Source organism: Eleutherodactylus coqui, chromosome 10 (assembly GCF_035609145.1).
Source record: "Eleutherodactylus coqui strain aEleCoq1 chromosome 10, aEleCoq1.hap1, whole genome shotgun sequence".
Taxonomy (NCBI): Eukaryota; Metazoa; Chordata; class Amphibia; order Anura; family Eleutherodactylidae; genus Eleutherodactylus; species Eleutherodactylus coqui.
In genome coordinates this window covers 2,354,522-2,371,511 of record NC_089846.1, presented here as the reverse complement: position 1 = coordinate 2,371,511, position 16,990 = coordinate 2,354,522, and the positions used below count along the sequence as shown (strand labels likewise).

Sequence of the window (16,990 nt, the reverse complement as noted above, 5' to 3'; positions counted from 1 at the left end):
GGACCCACGAGGCGCCGCCATGTTTGTTCCTGGCGGATGTGCCGGTGTCCATCCGCTTTGGTCTCCCGGGCAGCAGGATAGCAGTATGGCGAGTCCGGAGCTGTTGCTGGACTCCAGTATCCGGCTGTGGGTGGTGTTACCCATCGTCTTTATCACCTTCCTCAGCGGCCTCCTCAGGCACCACGTGACCCGCCTGCTGCAGGGCGAGAAGAGGGCGGAGCTGGAGCCCCTCAGCGACAGGTGGGGCCCCTAGGCACATGGCTTCATGGGGCCCCTGGGTTGTGGCCCCTCCCCCGCTCACCGGTTTTCCTTCTTCCTCCCTCAGTCAGATCCTCATCCGAAGCCGAATCCTCAGAGAAAATGGGAAGTACATCCCGCGTCAGGTGAGAGCCGGGCGGAGAGTGGCGAGCTGTACTGCTGGGGCGGACCAGGGGCGGGGCGAGCTGTACTGCTGGGGCGGACCAGGGGCGGGGCGAGCTGTACTGCTGGGGCGGACCGGGGGGGCGGGGTGAGCTGTACTGCTGGGGCGGACCAGGGGCGGGGCGAGCTGTACTGCTGGGGCGGACCAGGGGCGGGGCGAGCTGTACTGCTGGGGCGGACCAGGGGCGGGGCGAGCTGTACTGCTGGGGCGGACCGGGGGGCGGGGTGAGCTGTACTGCTGGGGCGGACCGGGGGGCGGGGTGAGCTGTACTGCTGGGGCGGAGCGGGGGCGGACCGGGGGGCGGGGTGAGCTGTACTGCTGGGGCGGACCGGGGGCGGGGCGACGTGGCGAGCTGTACTGCTGGGGCGGACTGGGGGCGGGGCGATGTGGCGAGCTGTACTGCTGGGGGGGGGGGCGGGCGAGCTGTACTGCGGGGGCGGGGCGACGTGGCGAGCTGTACTGCTGGGGCGGAGCGGCGGCGGGGCAACGTGGCGAGCTGTACTGCTGGGGCGGAACGGGGGCGGGGCGACGTGGCGAGCTGTACTGCTGGGGTGGAGCGGGGGCGGGGCGACGTGGCGAGCTGTACTGCTAGGGCGGAGCGGGGGCGGGGCGACGTGGCGAGCTGTACTGCTGGAGCGGGGGCGGGGCGACGTGGCGAGCTGTACTGCTGGGGCGGAGCGGGGGTGGACCGGGGGGCGGGGCGAGCTGTACTGCTGGGGCGGACTGGGGGGGGCGGGGCGACGTTGTGAGCTGTACTGCTGGGGCGGACTGGGGGGGGCGGGGCGACGTTGTGAGCTGTACTGCTGGGGCGGACCGGGGGGGCGGGGCGACGTGGCGAGCTGTACTGCTGGGGCGGACCGGGGGCGGGGCGACGTGGCGAGCTGTACTGCTGGGGCGGACCGGGGGCGGGGCGACGTGGTGAGCTGTACTGGCGGGGCGGACCGGGGGCGGGGCGACGTGGCGAGCTGTACTGCGGGGGCGGGGCGACGTGGCGAGCTGTACTGCGGGGGCGGGGCGACGTGGCGAGCTGTACTGCTGGGGCGGACGGGGGGCGGGGCGACGTGGCGAGCTGTACTGCTGGGGCGGACGGGGGGCGGGGCGACGTGGCGAGCTGTACTGCTGGGGCGGACCGGGGGCGGGGCGACGTGGCGAGCTGTACTGCTGGGGCGGACCGTCAGTAGTGTGGCCTCGGGCCCCGCGGCGAACCGTCAGTAGTGTGGCCCCGGGTGAACCATCGGTAGTGCGGCCTCGGGCCCCACGGCGAACCATCGGTAGTGCAGCCTCGGGTCCCGTGGCGAATTGTCAGTAGTGCGGCCCAGGGTGAACCGTCGGCAGTGCGGCCTCGGGCCCCGCGGCGGACCGTCGGCAGTGCGGCCTCGGGCCCCGCGGCGGACCGTCGGCAGTGCGGCCTCGGGCCCCGCGGCGGACCGTCGGCAGTGCGGCCTCGGGCCCCGCGGCGGACCGTCGGCAGTGCGGCCTCGGGCCCCGCGGCGGACCGTCGGCAGTGCGGCCTCGGGCCCCGCGGCGGACCGTCGGCAGTGCGGCCTCGGGCCCCGCGGCGGACCGTCGGCAGTGCGGCCTCGGGCCCCGCGGCGGACCGTCGGCAGTGCGGCCTCGGGCCCCGCGGCGGACCGTCGGCAGTGCGGCCTCGGGCCCCGCGGCGGACCGTCGGCAGTGCGGCCTCGGGCCCCGCGGCGGACCGTCGGCAGTGCGGCCTCGGGCCCCGCGGCGGACCGTCGGCAGTGCGGCCTCGGGCCCCGCGGCGGACCGTCGGCAGTGCGGCCTCGGGCCCCGCGGCGGACCGTCGGCAGTGCGGCCTCGGGCCCCGCGGCGGACCGTCGGCAGTGCGGCCTCGGGCCCCGCGGCGGACCGTCGGCAGTGCGGCCTCGGGCCCCGCGGCGGACCGTCGGCAGTGCGGCCTCGGGCCCCGCGGCGGACCGTCGGCAGTGCGGCCTCGGGCCCCGCGGCGGACCGTCGGCAGTGCGGCCTCGGGCCCCGCGGCGGACCGTCGGCAGTGCGGCCTCGGGCCCCGCGGCGGACCGTCGGCAGTGCGGCCTCGGGCCCCGCGGCGGACCGTCGGCAGTGCGGCCTCGGGCCCCGCGGCGGACCGTCGGCAGTGCGGCCTCGGGCCCCGCGGCGGACCGTCGGCAGTGCGGCCTCGGGCCCCGCGGCGGACCGTCGGCAGTGCGGCCTCGGGCCCCGCGGCGGACCGTCGGCAGTGCGGCCTCGGGCCCCGCGGCGGACCGTCGGCAGTGCGGCCTCGGGCCCCGCGGCGGACCGTCGGCAGTGCGGCCTCGGGCCCCGCGGCGGACCGTCGGCAGTGCGGCCTCGGGCCCCGCGGCGGACCGTCGGCAGTGCGGCCTCGGGCCCCGCGGCGGACCGTCGGCAGTGCGGCCTCGGGCCCCGCGGCGGACCGTCGGCAGTGCGGCCTCGGGCCCCGCGGCGGACCGTCGGCAGTGCGGCCTCGGGCCCCGCGGCGGACCGTCGGCAGTGCGGCCTCGGGCCCCGCGGCGGACCGTCGGCAGTGCGGCCTCGGGCCCCGCGGCGGACCGTCGGCAGTGCGGCCTCGGGCCCCGCGGCGGACCGTCGGCAGTGCGGCCTCGGGCCCCGCGGCGGACCGTCGGCAGTGCGGCCTCGGGCCCCGCGGCGGACCGTCGGCAGTGCGGCCTCGGGCCCCGCGGCGGACCGTCGGCAGTGCGGCCTCGGGCCCCGCGGCGGACCGTCGGCAGTGCGGCCTCGGGCCCCGCGGCGGACCGTCGGCAGTGCGGCCTCGGGCCCCGCGGCGGACCGTCGGCAGTGCGGCCTCGGGCCCCGCGGCGGACCGTCGGCAGTGCGGCCTCGGGCCCCGCGGCGGACCGTCGGCAGTGCGGCCTCGGGCCCCGCGGCGGACCGTCGGCAGTGCGGCCTCGGGCCCCGCGGCGGACCGTCGGCAGTGCGGCCTCGGGCCCCGCGGCGGACCGTCGGCAGTGCGGCCTCGGGCCCCGCGGCGGACCGTCGGCAGTGCGGCCTCGGGTGGACCGTCGGCAGTGCGGCCCCGGGCGGACCGTCGGCAGTGCGGCCCCGGGCGGACCGTCGGCAGTGCGGCCCCGGGCGGACCGTCGGCAGTGCGGCCCTGGGCGGACCGTCGGCAGTGCGGCCTCGGGCGGACCGTCAGTAGTGCGGCCTCGGGCGGACCGTCAGTAGTGCGGCCTCGGGCGGACCGTCAGTAGTGCGGCCCCGGGCGGACCGTCAGTAGTGCGGCCTCGGGCGGACCGTCAGTAGTGCGGCCTCGGGTGGACCGTCAGTAGTGCGGCCCCGGGTGGACCGTCAGTAGTGCGGCCCCGGGTGGACCGTCAGTAGTGCGGCCTCGGGCGGACCGTCAGTAGTGCGGCCTCGGGCGGACCGTCAGTAGTGCGGCCTCGGGGGGACCGTCAGTAGTGCGGCCTCGGGCGGACCGTCAGTAGTGCGGCCTCGGGCGGACCGTCAGTAGTGCGGCCTCGGGCGGACCGTCAGTAGTGCGGCCCCGGGCGGACCGTCAGTAGTGCGGCCTCGGGCGGACCGTCAGTAGTGCGGCCCCGGGTGGACCGTCAGTAGTGCGGCCTCGGGCGGACCGTCAGTAGTGCGGCCTCGGGCGGACCGTCAGTAGTGCGGCCCTGGGCGGACCGTCAGCAGTGCGGCCCGGGGCGGACCGTCAGTAGTGCGGCCTCGGGCGGACCGTCAGTAGTGCGGCCTCGGGCGGACCGTCAGTAGTGCGGCCCTGGGCGGACCGTCAGCAGTGCGGCCCCGGGTGGACCGTCAGTAGTGCGGCCCCGGGTGGACCGTCAGTAGTGCGGCCCCGGGTGGACCGTCAGTAGTGCGGCCCCGGGTGGACCGTCAGCAGTGCGGCCTCGGGCGGACCGTCAGCAGTGCGGCCTCGGGCGGACCGTCAGCAGTGCGGCCTCGGGCGGACCGTCAGCAGTGCGGCCTCGGGCGGACCGTCAGCAGTGCGGCCTCGGGCGGACCGTCAGCAGTGCGGCCCCGGGCGGACCGTCAGTAGTGCGGCCCCGGGCGGACCGTCAGTAGTGCGGCCTCGGGCGGACCGTCAGTAGTGCGGCCTCGGGTGGACCGTCAGTAGTGCGGCCCCGGGTGGACCGTCAGTAGTGCGGCCCCGGGTGGACCGTCAGTAGTGCGGCCTCGGGCGGACCGTCAGTAGTGCGGCCTCGGGCGGACCGTCAGTAGTGCGGCCTCGGGCGGACCGTCAGTAGTGCGGCCTCGGGGGGACCGTCAGTAGTGCGGCCTCGGGCGGACCGTCAGTAGTGCGGCCTCGGGCGGACCGTCAGTAGTGCGGCCTCGGGCGGACCGTCAGTAGTGCGGCCTCGGGCGGACCGTCAGTAGTGCGGCCTCGGGCGGACCGTCAGTAGTGCGGCCTCGGGCGGACCGTCAGTAGTGCGGCCTCGGGCGGACCGTCAGTAGTGCGGCCCCGGGTGGACCGTCAGTAGTGCGGCCTCGGGCGGACCGTCAGTAGTGCGGCCTCGGGCGGACCGTCAGTAGTGCGGCCCTGGGCGGACCGTCAGCAGTGCGGCCCGGGGCGGACCGTCAGTAGTGCGGCCTCGGGCGGACCGTCAGTAGTGCGGCCTCGGGCGGACCGTCAGTAGTGCGGCCCTGGGCGGACCGTCAGCAGTGCGGCCCCGGGTGGACCGTCAGTAGTGCGGCCCCGGGTGGACCGTCAGCAGTGCGGCCCCGGGTGGACCGTCAGCAGTGCGGCCTCGGGCGGACCGTCAGCAGTGCGGCCTCGGGCGGACCGTCAGCAGTGCGGCCTCGGGCGGACCGTCAGTAGTGCGGCCTCGGGCGGACCGTCAGTAGTGCGGCCTCGGGCGGACCGTCAGTAGTGCGGCCCCGGGCGGACCGTCAGTAGTGCGGCCTCGGGCGGACCGTCAGTAGTGCGGCCCCGGGTGGACCGTCAGTAGTGCGGCCTCGGGCGGACCGTCAGTAGTGCGGCCTCGGGCGGACCGTCAGTAGTGCGGCCCTGGGCGGACCGTCAGCAGTGCGGCCCGGGGCGGACCGTCAGTAGTGCGGCCTCGGGCGGACCGTCAGTAGTGCGGCCTCGGGCGGACCGTCAGTAGTGCGGCCCTGGGCGGACCGTCAGCAGTGCGGCCCCGGGTGGACCGTCAGTAGTGCGGCCCCGGGTGGACCGTCAGTAGTGCGGCCCCGGGTGGACCGTCAGCAGTGCGGCCTCGGGCGGACCGTCAGCAGTGCGGCCTCGGGCGGACCGTCAGCAGTGCGGCCTCGGGCGGACCGTCAGCAGTGCGGCCCCGGGCGGACCGTCAGTAGTGCGGCCCTGGGTGGACCCATCATCCGCTGAGCCCCCCCAAGGTGAAGTCACCAATAATCAGAACTGAGTGACTAATTCAGATAAGGGGGTCTGGGCACCCCATACGATGTGTCTGCTCATAGCCCACTCTACAATGCGGCAGCCCGCCCCGATAGGTGATATCAGCGGTCTGTCTGCGGCGCTGAGGAACAACAGTGGGGCAACAAATGTTTTATTCACTCCGTAAAAAAGAATGATTACAAAGTAAGTGAATATTATGGAAGCTGATCCGAATCATGTGACCTCTGGGGGCGGAGCCGTGCGAGACGCTGCGCCAGGGACACTGGGGGGCCGCGGAAAAGACAAAACCAACACAAGGAAGCGGATGAGTTCAGCAAACCCCCCGATAGCGTCAGCCAGCCCCTAATGTAGGAGGACCCTTCTGCGTGCGGCAGCGCCTGCTCCTCCAGATGTCGCCCGTCGGGCTGTGGGGCGTGCAGCTCAGACATCCGCTTTAGCCCCTTCAGTCTTCTCCCACTGCCTGTGCTCTGGTACCGTACATGATCAGTGATCCTACAGCGGAGCTGACCGATGCCAGTAGTGCTCGGCCCCGGGACCTCCGTCTCACGCCATCCCCAATCGTGTTGGTTTCGCCGACGCACATAAGCCCGCAGCGGCGGGAGGCATTGCTTCCTATAGCCGGTATCGGTCTGATCCTGCAGGGTCCGCCTGTACGGGCTGCGGCTCCTCGCGGTGGGTATTGCGGCTCGCACAGCCAGGGCAGGGATCATTGCCCGGTTTACCATCTCCGGTGTTTGGTAGTGCGCCATCCAGGGTGGCATGCATCAGCTTATCACAGATTACTGCCCCTCCGGTACGCCATCGGGGGGAGATGGAAGTCCAGTAATATTAGTGGCCGATGCCTGCGTATGCCCCACGATCCCCCTGGGCAGAACGGGCTCACAGATGGCACCCTGTGACCTACCAGTAAGTAGACTCTCAGGGCCGTGTAGTCCGCCACCAGCACATTGTTGTTCGACCAAAGCTGTGGGGCAGCGATGGCGAAGCTTTAAGAGACCGAGCGCCCGAATGTACCCCAACACCCACTTACTTACCGCAGAGTGCCAACATGGCAGCGTGCCCGGAAGGGTCTCAGAGGAGTTTGGACTCTGTAGTGGCGGGCACAGTTGCACATCTGGCCGTCCGTTTTAACCCTTAGGGGTAGTGTTTAGGCGGACGCGGTTCCCCCCCTTCTGCGGCTGCAATAACCACGGCGGTATAGCGGGACAGATGAGCGCTGCAGCCGATGGAGCTCAGAGCTTTGGTATAACTTGGGCTTCACTTGGCCTTTAATACTTGGCCTGCCCTGTGGTGAGCGCCTCCAGCGGGGGAGCGGCGGCACCTATTGGCCCGCAGTCTTCTTCCATCTCCGGTGCGGAGTGTGAGCGCCCGGCAAAGGGCAAGAGATGCCCTCATTCAGGCTCACCTGCGCCCCCTGCTGGTGAGTGGAGCTGCGCATACAGCCATCGGTCCTCACCCTAAAGGGCCCACGCTGGTCTGCAGAGATGAGGGGGGCTCACGGCGCACACTGGGGGGTTTATCGCGGCGATTGTCAACGGGACTTTCTGATGTTAAAACCGCATGGCGCAAACATCACAGCGCGGCGACGGGCTGAATTACATTAGAGGGTCCCGCTGACAGTCGCAGCGATATAGGGGGGGGGGGGGGGGCCCTCAGTGAGAGGGTGAACGCTGCAGCGAAGACCGCCATAAAGTTGACCGGTCGCGGTTACATTCCGCACCACAAGTCGGTCTCACATGTTTTTGGGTTTTCCCGCAGCTTGTGGATGACATTTTCACAATCTTGTTCCCATCGCCAATACTGTGAATGTTGCAGATTATCACTCCGGTGACCCCCCCCCCCCCAATATGGTTACTGCTCGCTTATTAACCCCTTCCTGCTATGTAACGTACATTTAGGTCATGCAGGTGCGGGTATGTATGAAGAGCGATCGCGGGGCCACCTCTCTTCATACAGCGTGGGTGAAAGTGGTTTACTACAGCTGACACCCACGGGCAATAGCTGCAATCGGCAGCGTTATTTAAATTCCTGCGAACGATGTTTGGGGGTCCCGTACGCCCACCCCCCGTGTGAGATGGCTTGATAGGCTGCCTGTCAGATCGCAGTATGATGTAATGCTGGGGCATCAGAGCATCGCTGGTTGTGGTCCCCCGGGGGGACTTAAAGTACAAATAAGATCAATAAAGTTTTATTAATTGTAAAAAAAATAATCACAAAAGTTTAATCCCGCCTTCTGCCAAATCTATAATAAAAAAATCTAAATCCTAAAACAAAAATACATGTTTGGTATCGCCGCGTCCGTAAAAGTTCGATCTATCAAAGTAGCGCAATATTTACCCCGTACGGTGAACGCTGTCCGGAAAAAAAATAAAGAACGCCAGAAATGCGCTTTTTCAGTCCCCCTGTCTGCCAGAAACAGTCAAAAAGTTCTACGCATTCCAAAAGGATACCAAAATAAACTGCAGGACGTCCCGCAAACAACGAGCCGCGCACAACTGTGTGGACGGAGAAATGACCGCGTTATTGTGCGCAGAAGACGGCGGCAGGAAGGAATATTAAAAATAAGATGTCTTAGAAAAAAAATAAAAGCAGCGCAGAAAAAATAAACTCTTCGTTGGGCATCGCAGCAATCGCACCGAAGTTATCGGGTGTTGGTGCAGTTTGTGCGCCGTAGAATTAAGACGCGCACAAAGATGGCGGAGTGTACGTTTTTTTTTTTTCATTTTACTCCACTTAGAATTATTTTACAGTTTTTCAGCACATTATATTAAATAACACCAGCGAAAAACACAACTCGTCCCGCAAAAACCAACCGCAGACCGCGGCGGCGATGGAGAAATAAAGGGCGGAGGAAAAAACGAAAATGGAAAAAAAAGGGTCCGCGTCCTGAAGGGGTAAAATCAGATCCCGCAGCAGTATCCAACCCTGTGCCCGGCCGGTGCCCCCGCGTACCCCAGCACGTATGCGCAGTACAGATTATACCGCGCGGACACGGGTCCTGGGGCCACTCTGCAATCATGACTGCGGAATAGCCGCAGGACAAGCTGCTTCCATTGACTTCACCGGGAGCCGTCCGTGCGTGGCCCTCACAGATCTGCTGCGGGCTGCGATTTATCCTCTGCGAGCAGAACATCGCAATCGATTTCTGCTCACGGAAGTATAACCACGTATTTCCCAGCATGCCATGGGGCGGTATGTGCTGTGGGGTCCGGAGGTGGACGCCCGCTGTGGACTCCGCAGTGCAGATCCGCTGTGTGCCTTCGGCCAAAATAGAACCTGCTGTGATTTTCCATCCGCGAGCGAGAAGTCGCAGTTGATTTCCGCTCGTGGGCTTGGAGACGTGATTTCCCTCCGCGTGTCGGTGCAGTATTTGCCGTGGACTACGGCCGCCCGTCTGCAGCGGGCAGCTGGTGAGCTGAGGGGTGGTCAGCAGTGAGACCCTTCTGTCCGTTCCTTCTTACTAATGATGCCGCTGTCTTCGCAGTAATGGCCGCTTGCTTCTTCTATTGCCCAGGCAGCTCTGGTCTTCCTCTTACCCTCCGCCCAGGTTTTCCTTACGGCTGCCCTCCAGCTCCGCTCCACCCGCTCACAGGGCAATCACACTGAGTGCCGGCTGCCATCGGCTCCGCATATGAACTGCCCGCCTTCCTTCTGACAGGGGAGGAAGCGCTCTGATTGGCTGCTGTGCGGAGGGGCGGGGGAAGGAGGAGCCGCTAGACAACAGTGTGTGCTGCCATCCCCTTCACCTCCGGCTGCCGTCAGCGCTGGATTTGGACTGCCCGCCTATACTTCTGACAGGGGAGGAAGCTCTGCCATTGAGCTGCAGTGCGGAGGAGCGGGTGACACTAGCGAACAGCATGCGTGCCGGCAGAAGGGGCTTGGGTGCCCTCCCCGACACGCTTGCCATGGGTTCGCCAACACTGCTGTAGGGTAACCCCTCTCAATAAATCTCTCGCCCATCTGGCGAAGACGTTTGTCAATGAATTGGTTGGCAACAACCCGCCGGCCCCTCGAGCTGGCTCCACGGGAGCGGTGTAGTCATTGGAGGCGGCTGACCGCTGTCCTAGCGTAGCATGTCATTGCCAGCTGTGCCTCTGGTAAGTAGTTCGGCAGTGAGCCTGTCCCCATCTTTGTGATCATCAGAATGAGTCCAGGTGAATTCCAGTTCCGGATGCCTATTATGGAGTCCAGTATAGAATGTCTGAAGAGACCCTCCTGTGCCGGGCAGATAACGACCATGTGGGCAATATACCCTGGTCCGGACTGGGGAGGTGTAAAGGGACGACTCTACACTTGCCACATATGTAGGGGCCACGTTTGACCCCATTGCCGTACCTGTAATTGTCGAGGACGTCCTCAAGCAGTGCCATGATGAAGATAACCAACGACTGGACAGATCTGTATTCAGTAGTGTACCCCTGCCCAGTCCGGGCTCCATGCTGGTATAAAGTGACCCGATGCCCGGTGTACCCAGATCGCACGATTCTCCACCTTAAGAGCTTTAATTTTAAATAAAGTGTCGGAGGTGTCAGGAATGTGCGGTTTGGTGTCCATTACATGTTACCGTAAATCAGCATCGAGAAATCTGGAGGGGTCGTTGTACAATGACCCCCGACCGGACACTATGGGGCGTCCTGGTGGATGATAGAGGGTTGTGTACCTTGGGGACCATGTGCAGTACGGGTGTGATGGGACACTTGGCATCATCGAGGAGAAACTGAAGGCCCCTCTGAAAACCGAGGTCGGATCTCCTGTCAACACCTCACAAGGGTCATGATCATCCACCTGCCTCATTACCTGAGCGTTATATCTGGGGGTGTCTGCACCCCCTTGTCAGTAGACGGTGTTCTCAGCGCAGACCTTTCCCTTCTGTCAAACCTACATTTGTAAGAAGCTTCCACCCATTAATATCCCTTCTGACCATATTTTCAAAACTATCAATTCTGCAGTCAACAATAGGGGGAATAAAGGAACTTCTGTTGCGCGGTCCAACTTCACTCGACGTGAAACCATCATGGGAGTTGGACTGCGCACGGGAGTAGTGTGGCCTTGGGCGGACCGTCAGTAGTGGGGCCTCGGGCCCCGCGGCAAACCGTCGGCAGTGCGGCCCCGCTGAGGACTGTCAGCACTGCGGCCTCGGGCAGACTGTTGGCAGTGCGGCCCCGTTGGGGACCGTGGGCAGTGCGGCCTCGGGCTCTAGCCTGTCAATGCTCATGTTAGGAGAGGACAGGACGTCGTCACGGTTTGGGGTGCAGCCCCACCTTATGAACCGCTGGGACCCCGCTCTCTGCACAGGGGTATTGTCTGCTCCGGGGTGCGTCAGACTCTGAATGTACAGCAACGGCTCACCTGACGCCATGGAGATGCTGCTGCGACGGGTGAGGGGACTGCCAGCTTTTAGATGGGTCGTTACTGCACCCCCTGTGACCCTTGTTCTTCTCTTCGCCCCAAGTCATTCCTCATGAGGAAGTTCTATTTCAACGACGCGGAGACCGGCTTCTTCAAGAAGACCAAGAGGAAGGTGGTGCAGAAGAACCCGATGACAGGTAGGTACAGACCTCCCCTCCCGCAGCACCAGCCCCTTCCCCCAGCGCCGGCCCCTGCTCCCCGGGGACCTCCCCTTCCTCCAGCGCTGGCCCCTGCTCTCCCAGGACCTCCCCTTCCCCCAGCGCCGGCCCCTGCTCTCTGGGGACCTCCCCTTCCCCCAGCGCTGGCCCCTGTTCTCCCAGGACCTCCCCTTCCCCCAGCGCCGGCCCCTGCTCTCTGGGGACCTCCCCTTCCCCCAGCGCCGGCCCCTGTTCTCTGGGGACCTCCCCTTCCCCCAGCGCCGGCCCCTGCTCTCTGGAGACCTCCCCTTCCCCCAGCGCCGGCCCCTGCTTCATGTTGTCCTTTTGCCCCTCTGCAGATCCCTCCATGATGACAGAGATGATGAAGGGTAACCTCACCAACGTCCTCCCCATGATCCTCATCGGCGGTTGGATCAACTGGGCCTTCTCCGGCTTCCTCACCAGTAAGACTCGCCACATTCTTTGCTTCTTAAAGGTCCTTTCAGGCAGAAAAAGATGTAGAAACTGTCTGTTTATTGTCCTTCTCCTACACCGAGACAGGATCGCTGGAAGCCTGAGGCTGCCCTACTGAAGCCTTCCGTTGTCATGGAGACGCTGTCCCGAGCTGATGGTAGTGCAGCCTCAGGCTTTGGGCCTGGAGCCAGATGTGCTCATATCTCTGTAGGGGAGGCAGATATTAAGGACCAGTTCACACTGTTATTCTTGCCTGAAGGGCGGCGCTAGTGAGGGCTCTCTCAGAGCACAAGTGACGTTTCTTGTCTTTCCAGCGAAGGTTCCTTTCCCCCTGACGCTGCGGTTCAAGCCCATGTTACAGCGGGGCATTGAGCTTGTGTCTCTGGACGCATCTTGGTGAGTACATCTCCTGCTGGACTCCCTGTGGCGGGGCTCGACCCTCGGCCTGACCTGTGGTTGCGGGGCTCGGCCTGACCTGTGGTGGGGTGTGTGGCCGGGCCTGCGGTTGGGGGGCTCGGCCTGACCTGTGGTGGGGTGTGTGGCCGGGCCTGCGGTTGGGGGGCTCGGCCTGACCTGTGGTTGGGGTGTGTGGCCGGACCTGTGGTTGCGGGGCTCGGCCTGACCTGTGGCTCTCTTGTAGGGTCAGCTCTGCCTCTTGGTATTTCCTCAACGTCTTCGGCCTGCGGAGTATGTACACGCTGATTCTGGGACAGGACAACGGTGAGTCACAGAACCACCCCCAGCCTAAACTGCCCTCCTGCTGGCGACAGTTGAAGGGATCTGTGAGGGTCCAACAGCTGAGACCACCTACCGAACCCCAAGGAATGGTGGTCCAGCATACTTTATTTCAATAGGACTGCTGCCAGTGGCCGATGTGATATGCCTGATTGTAGAAGCAGCCAGAGGGATCTGGCAATGTCAGACCCTCCTTCCATCAACCAAAAGACTCGCACACTTTTTAGCAAGATTTTTTTTGTTTTTTATTGTTAAAAAGTGTCTTTAGTCCAGAAAATCCAGTAGTTTCATGGGACGACCCCTTCAAGGTTTACAACTTCTGACTCCAGCAGTCAAAGTACAACTCTTAGCAGCCCAAGGCCCCTAGAGCATGCTGGGAGTTGTAGTCTTGCATCAGCTGGAGAGCCGCAGGCTGTCCACCACCCAGTATAGGGCCATCTGTTAACCCTTTTAGGGTAAAGTTAACTTCTTGGGCTTGTTTGTCCCATTCAGCTGCAGACCAGAGCCGCATCATGCAGGACCAGATGACAGGAGCTGCGATGGCCGCACCCCAAGACACCAACAAAGCCTTCAAAGTAAGTGAGGTCTTCCCAACCCCCGTCGGCCACGTGGAGGGGGCAGAGAATAGTTCTTGATCAGCTGCTTGTTATAAAGGCACTCTCCAGGTTGTCCTTGCTTCTGGAAGTCTCATGTATGTCGCCCCCTGCTGCCCACCTTTAGAAGTACCCAAGAGGCTGTGTCCACTTAACCCTTTCCAATCCACTGTCGGGGCTGCCCTGACATCATCATTTTCCTCTATAGCTCCGATGTCGGGGCAGGCCCGACATGCTGTTTCCTCCCCCGCTCTGCTGACAGAGGCCACCCGACACACTTATGTGAATAAGTGAGATGCAAACAGCACTGAACAGCGCTGGATTCTTCATTTACTGAAAGCCAGATGTTCCTTCTCCTCTGCCCTGCTGCCCTGTATTCTCCGACAATACAGGAGGGGAGAAAGAACATGAGTGCAGTCAGTAAATGAGGAGCCCAGCGCTTATCAGTGCTGATAGTGAATGCCCGAATGTGCTTCCCTCCCCCGCTCTGCTGCCAGAGGACACCCGACACACTTTTATGTCAGTAAGTGAACTGGGAACAGGGGGGCATTCAGTAAATGCAGAATGGAGCGCTGATCAGTGCTGTTTGCAGCTCGCTTATTCACATAATAGTGAGCAAAAGAAATGAGAAAGTGGGAAGGAGAGAAACCACCTTTTAGGGCACCTGCACACGGGCGAAAATTCCGCGGTGGGATTTCCTGCTGAATTTCCGCCCCTGGAAGCTGCCATAGGATTGCGTTAACAAACACAATCCTAGGCAGACGGCCGCGCGGCAAACAAATCGCGGCATGCTCTATTTCTGTGCAGGGCTCGCAGAGCCCCGCATAGAAACGTCACTCACCGCCGCCGGCCCCGCCCTGTGCATGCGCCGACTGCCCAGCAGCTGGCACATGAGAGAGCCGGGGCCGCGGGAGAGGTGAGTGTCCGCGCTGCTCTCTGCAGACACTCGGGTCGGGTCCCGCTGTGAGAATTCTCGCAGCCGGATCCGACCCGGCCGTCTGCAGGCGGCCTTACTGTGAAACATGTACTAGGAAGCCGTGACTTCATCCTGCAATTTGTTTCAAAAAGTATCACGCGCTAAAAAATTATAAGTCAAAATAAATAAAAACCTTTTAATTTATCTAAAAGTGCTAATAAAATCATCAAAGCGCTGCGGAATAAGTTGGCGCTATACAAATAAAGATTATGATTAGGTAATTTATTTGTGTGGTTTTCTATGTTGTTCCAAGTAATCCACCAACCTCTTTCCCGCACAAAATAAATTGGAGCTGAGAAAAATGAGCGTGGCAAAAAAATTGGATTGGAAAGGGTTAAAGGGGTCTAGTCATTAAAAAAAAAAATTCTATACTCAGACCCCCCCTTCCCCCCCCAGACTGCAGGAGACAGGAGAAGATCGGCAGGGAGAAGAGGAGGTAAGTTTAGAATCTTTTTGTTTTTTAATGACTGAACCCCTTTAAGGCCGGAGCTCTCTTGCAGCCGCCTCCATTCACAGTGGGCAGTTGGCCGATGCAGAGCGGTGATGCTTGGGTCTTCTCTCGTTGCCCTGTTTACCCCTCAGTTATCGCGTGGCGCCCCTCAATGCCGACAAGTAAACATCACACTTTAATATTTTCCGTCCTGTTCAGGCTGAATGGGAAGCCATGGAGATCACGGAGCATCACTGGGCGCTGGAGAACGTGGAGGAAGATCTGGTCTCCAAGGACCTGAACCTGGAGTAGCCGCACAGCCTGTTCTTACGGATCGCCATATTAAAGTCCTGTACTCTATTCTGGTGCCTCCTGGGGTTCATTCTAGAAGTGCTGGGGGGGGGGGGTCTGGTGGTCTTTGTACCCCGGGGGACTAGAGAACACCGGTGCATTGCTTTCATTCCACATAGAAGCATCTTATGAAGGTACCTGTTACACGGGGTAATTAGCACTGGTAGCGGCTCGCCGCTGCTGAGCAACAAATCACTTGCCGGAGCCGCTTGGTTGTTAGCAGAACTCAACCCTCAGCCACTGGAGGCGGTCGGGCCGGAAGAAATCTCCAGCACCTCCACAGAATGGCTGTGGCTCCTGACCAGGCCTGATAGTCTGTGTGACGGCACTTGGCCAGGGGAAGATCCCCTTTATCTCTGGGCTGGAGGGCCAAGATGGAGATGTTCTTCTAAATCCACAACTGTTCGGTAAGTTGGATAATTGCACGACCTGCAGCTCTGCAGCTGCTGGCTGCTCTGGAGGAAGGAGTGGGGTATTACACAGTGGCCTGTGGGTATACAGGGAAGATGATCCACCGCTCAGGGATGTCACAACATATAATCTGAGTGCTCGGTGGAGGCCTTCACACCGCACATCAGTGGTGGTCCGAGGTCCTAGCCACCAACAGTGTGATGCCCTAGAGAATGGAGCTTCCTCTTTAACCCCCAAGCCGTTTAGGGAGAACGGTGTTCATTCTTACAGTTTTGGACAAACTGAGCTTGTTCTACCTTTAAGATTCTTGGGTTTAAAACCAAAAGCACGTCCGCCCTTATAGAACCAGAGTTATAGCCGTTTGAAGTGGGGCCGGGAATACTGAATTTACAGCCAGGGTGTGCAGAGCAAAGCTGGAGGGGAGACGAGCTGCGATTCTCCCTCTCACAGGCAGGGGGCATGTTATCACCTTCCCAGCAAGCAGAGAGAATATTTGCTCTCCAATTATGACAGATGAGCCCCCCCGCCCCCCAAAAGAGTGAAATATTGACTAATCACTGCTCTCCACTGTTTAAGTCTGCAGAATTTTTTTTTACATTTTTTCCCTTTTACATAAAGCTTTAAATATTGAAAAAGATAAAAGCAAAAAAAAAGGTCTATAGGTATCAGATCCGTAACGCCGCGGACGGCGGAATATTACGTTTATCCAGTGCAGGGAATGCCAGAAACAGACGGCATCATGGCGAGGGTGTGCAAAACGCTGAAAAATAGAGCAGACCGCTCAAAATCGCTGGAAAGCGCCATCTTGTGCTGCGATCGATCGCATGTCTGCAGGGCCCCATTGTGTAAGAGAGCCCTAAAGGTAACCTTCATACTGCGCTGCGAGCAACACAACAAGACATTGCAAAACCAGCGGGGAAATGATTTTATTTTTTGTGGGTAGAAAGTACTTTTCTCATAAGTTACATTAGAATTCTGCCTCATTCGGAGTTTTTTGCCTTCCTCTGGATCAACAATGGGGGTAGAAACAGTCTGAGCTAGATGGACATGGTCTCCCTTCAGCCTAACATACTATGTAGACTGCGGGGTATAGCTGCTGCCACTAGGGGGCGAACACTAAGCAGGAGCTGCCACTTTTTCTGCTACCAGCTCTACTACCCCTGCAGGCACCAAGCTAAATCAGTTGTAGCTTAGTGTCCGTAGGCCTTCAAATAGAAAAAAGCTCTTTCCGCGCTCCTGCTGGAGCTCCTCTTCGGAAAAAATGAACTGTCGTGGCGGACAGGATTTATATAAATTAATCATAAATGTATTTCCGAATAAAAGATTGCATGCAAGTGGAGATCTTGCAGCGATAGTTCTACAACGCGTTTCGGCGTTCTTAAGACGCCTTTCTCAAGTATACAGATAGATTAAAATGCAACCTTTAAATAGCATGTCTTACCTTTTTGGAGGTGGGAGTTACAGGTAAGACATGCTATTTAAAGGTTGCATTTTGATCTATCTGTATACTTGAGAAAGGCGTCTTAAAGGGGTTGTCCCGCGCCGAAACGGTTTTTTTTTTTTTCAAACCCCCCACCCGTTCGGCGCGAGACAACCCCGATGCAGGGACGTAAAAAAAAACCGCTCAGCGCTTACCTTAATCCCGTGCTCCGGTGACTTCTATACTTACCGGCTGAAGATGGCCGCCGGGATCCTCTTCCTCC

The 16,990-nt window shown here is 61.8% G+C and overlaps 1 protein-coding gene across 1 annotated transcript; it reads left to right on the top strand.

Moving 5' to 3' along the window:
* Positions 1–29: 29 nt before the first annotated feature.
* Positions 30–14,885, top strand: LOC136579900 (ER membrane protein complex subunit 3-like). The gene is made up of 8 exons (XM_066579983.1): positions 30–240; positions 326–383; positions 11,224–11,317; positions 11,677–11,781; positions 12,106–12,187; positions 12,432–12,511; positions 13,019–13,101; positions 14,745–14,885. Exons 1-8 carry the CDS (start codon positions 86–88, stop codon positions 14,835–14,837), a joined length of 750 nt encoding a protein of 249 aa, XP_066436080.1. The 5' UTR covers positions 30–85; the 3' UTR covers positions 14,838–14,885.
* The last annotated feature ends 2,105 nt before the right edge of the window (positions 14,886–16,990 follow it).

What these genes read in the sequence shown, in the direction of transcription:
- LOC136579900 (XM_066579983.1), top strand. Translation starts at nt 86, where the DNA reads ATGGCGAGTCCGGAGCTGTTGCTGGACTCCAGTATCCGGCTGTGGGTG. An exon ending in GGAAGTACATCCCGCGTCAG is followed by an intron (nt 384 to 11,223) that starts GTGAGAGCCGGG and finishes CTTCGCCCCAAG; the next exon opens with TCATTCCTCATGAGGAAGTT. An exon ending in GATTCTGGGACAGGACAACG is followed by an intron (nt 12,512 to 13,018) that starts GTGAGTCACAGA and finishes TGTCCCATTCAG; the next exon opens with CTGCAGACCAGAGCCGCATC.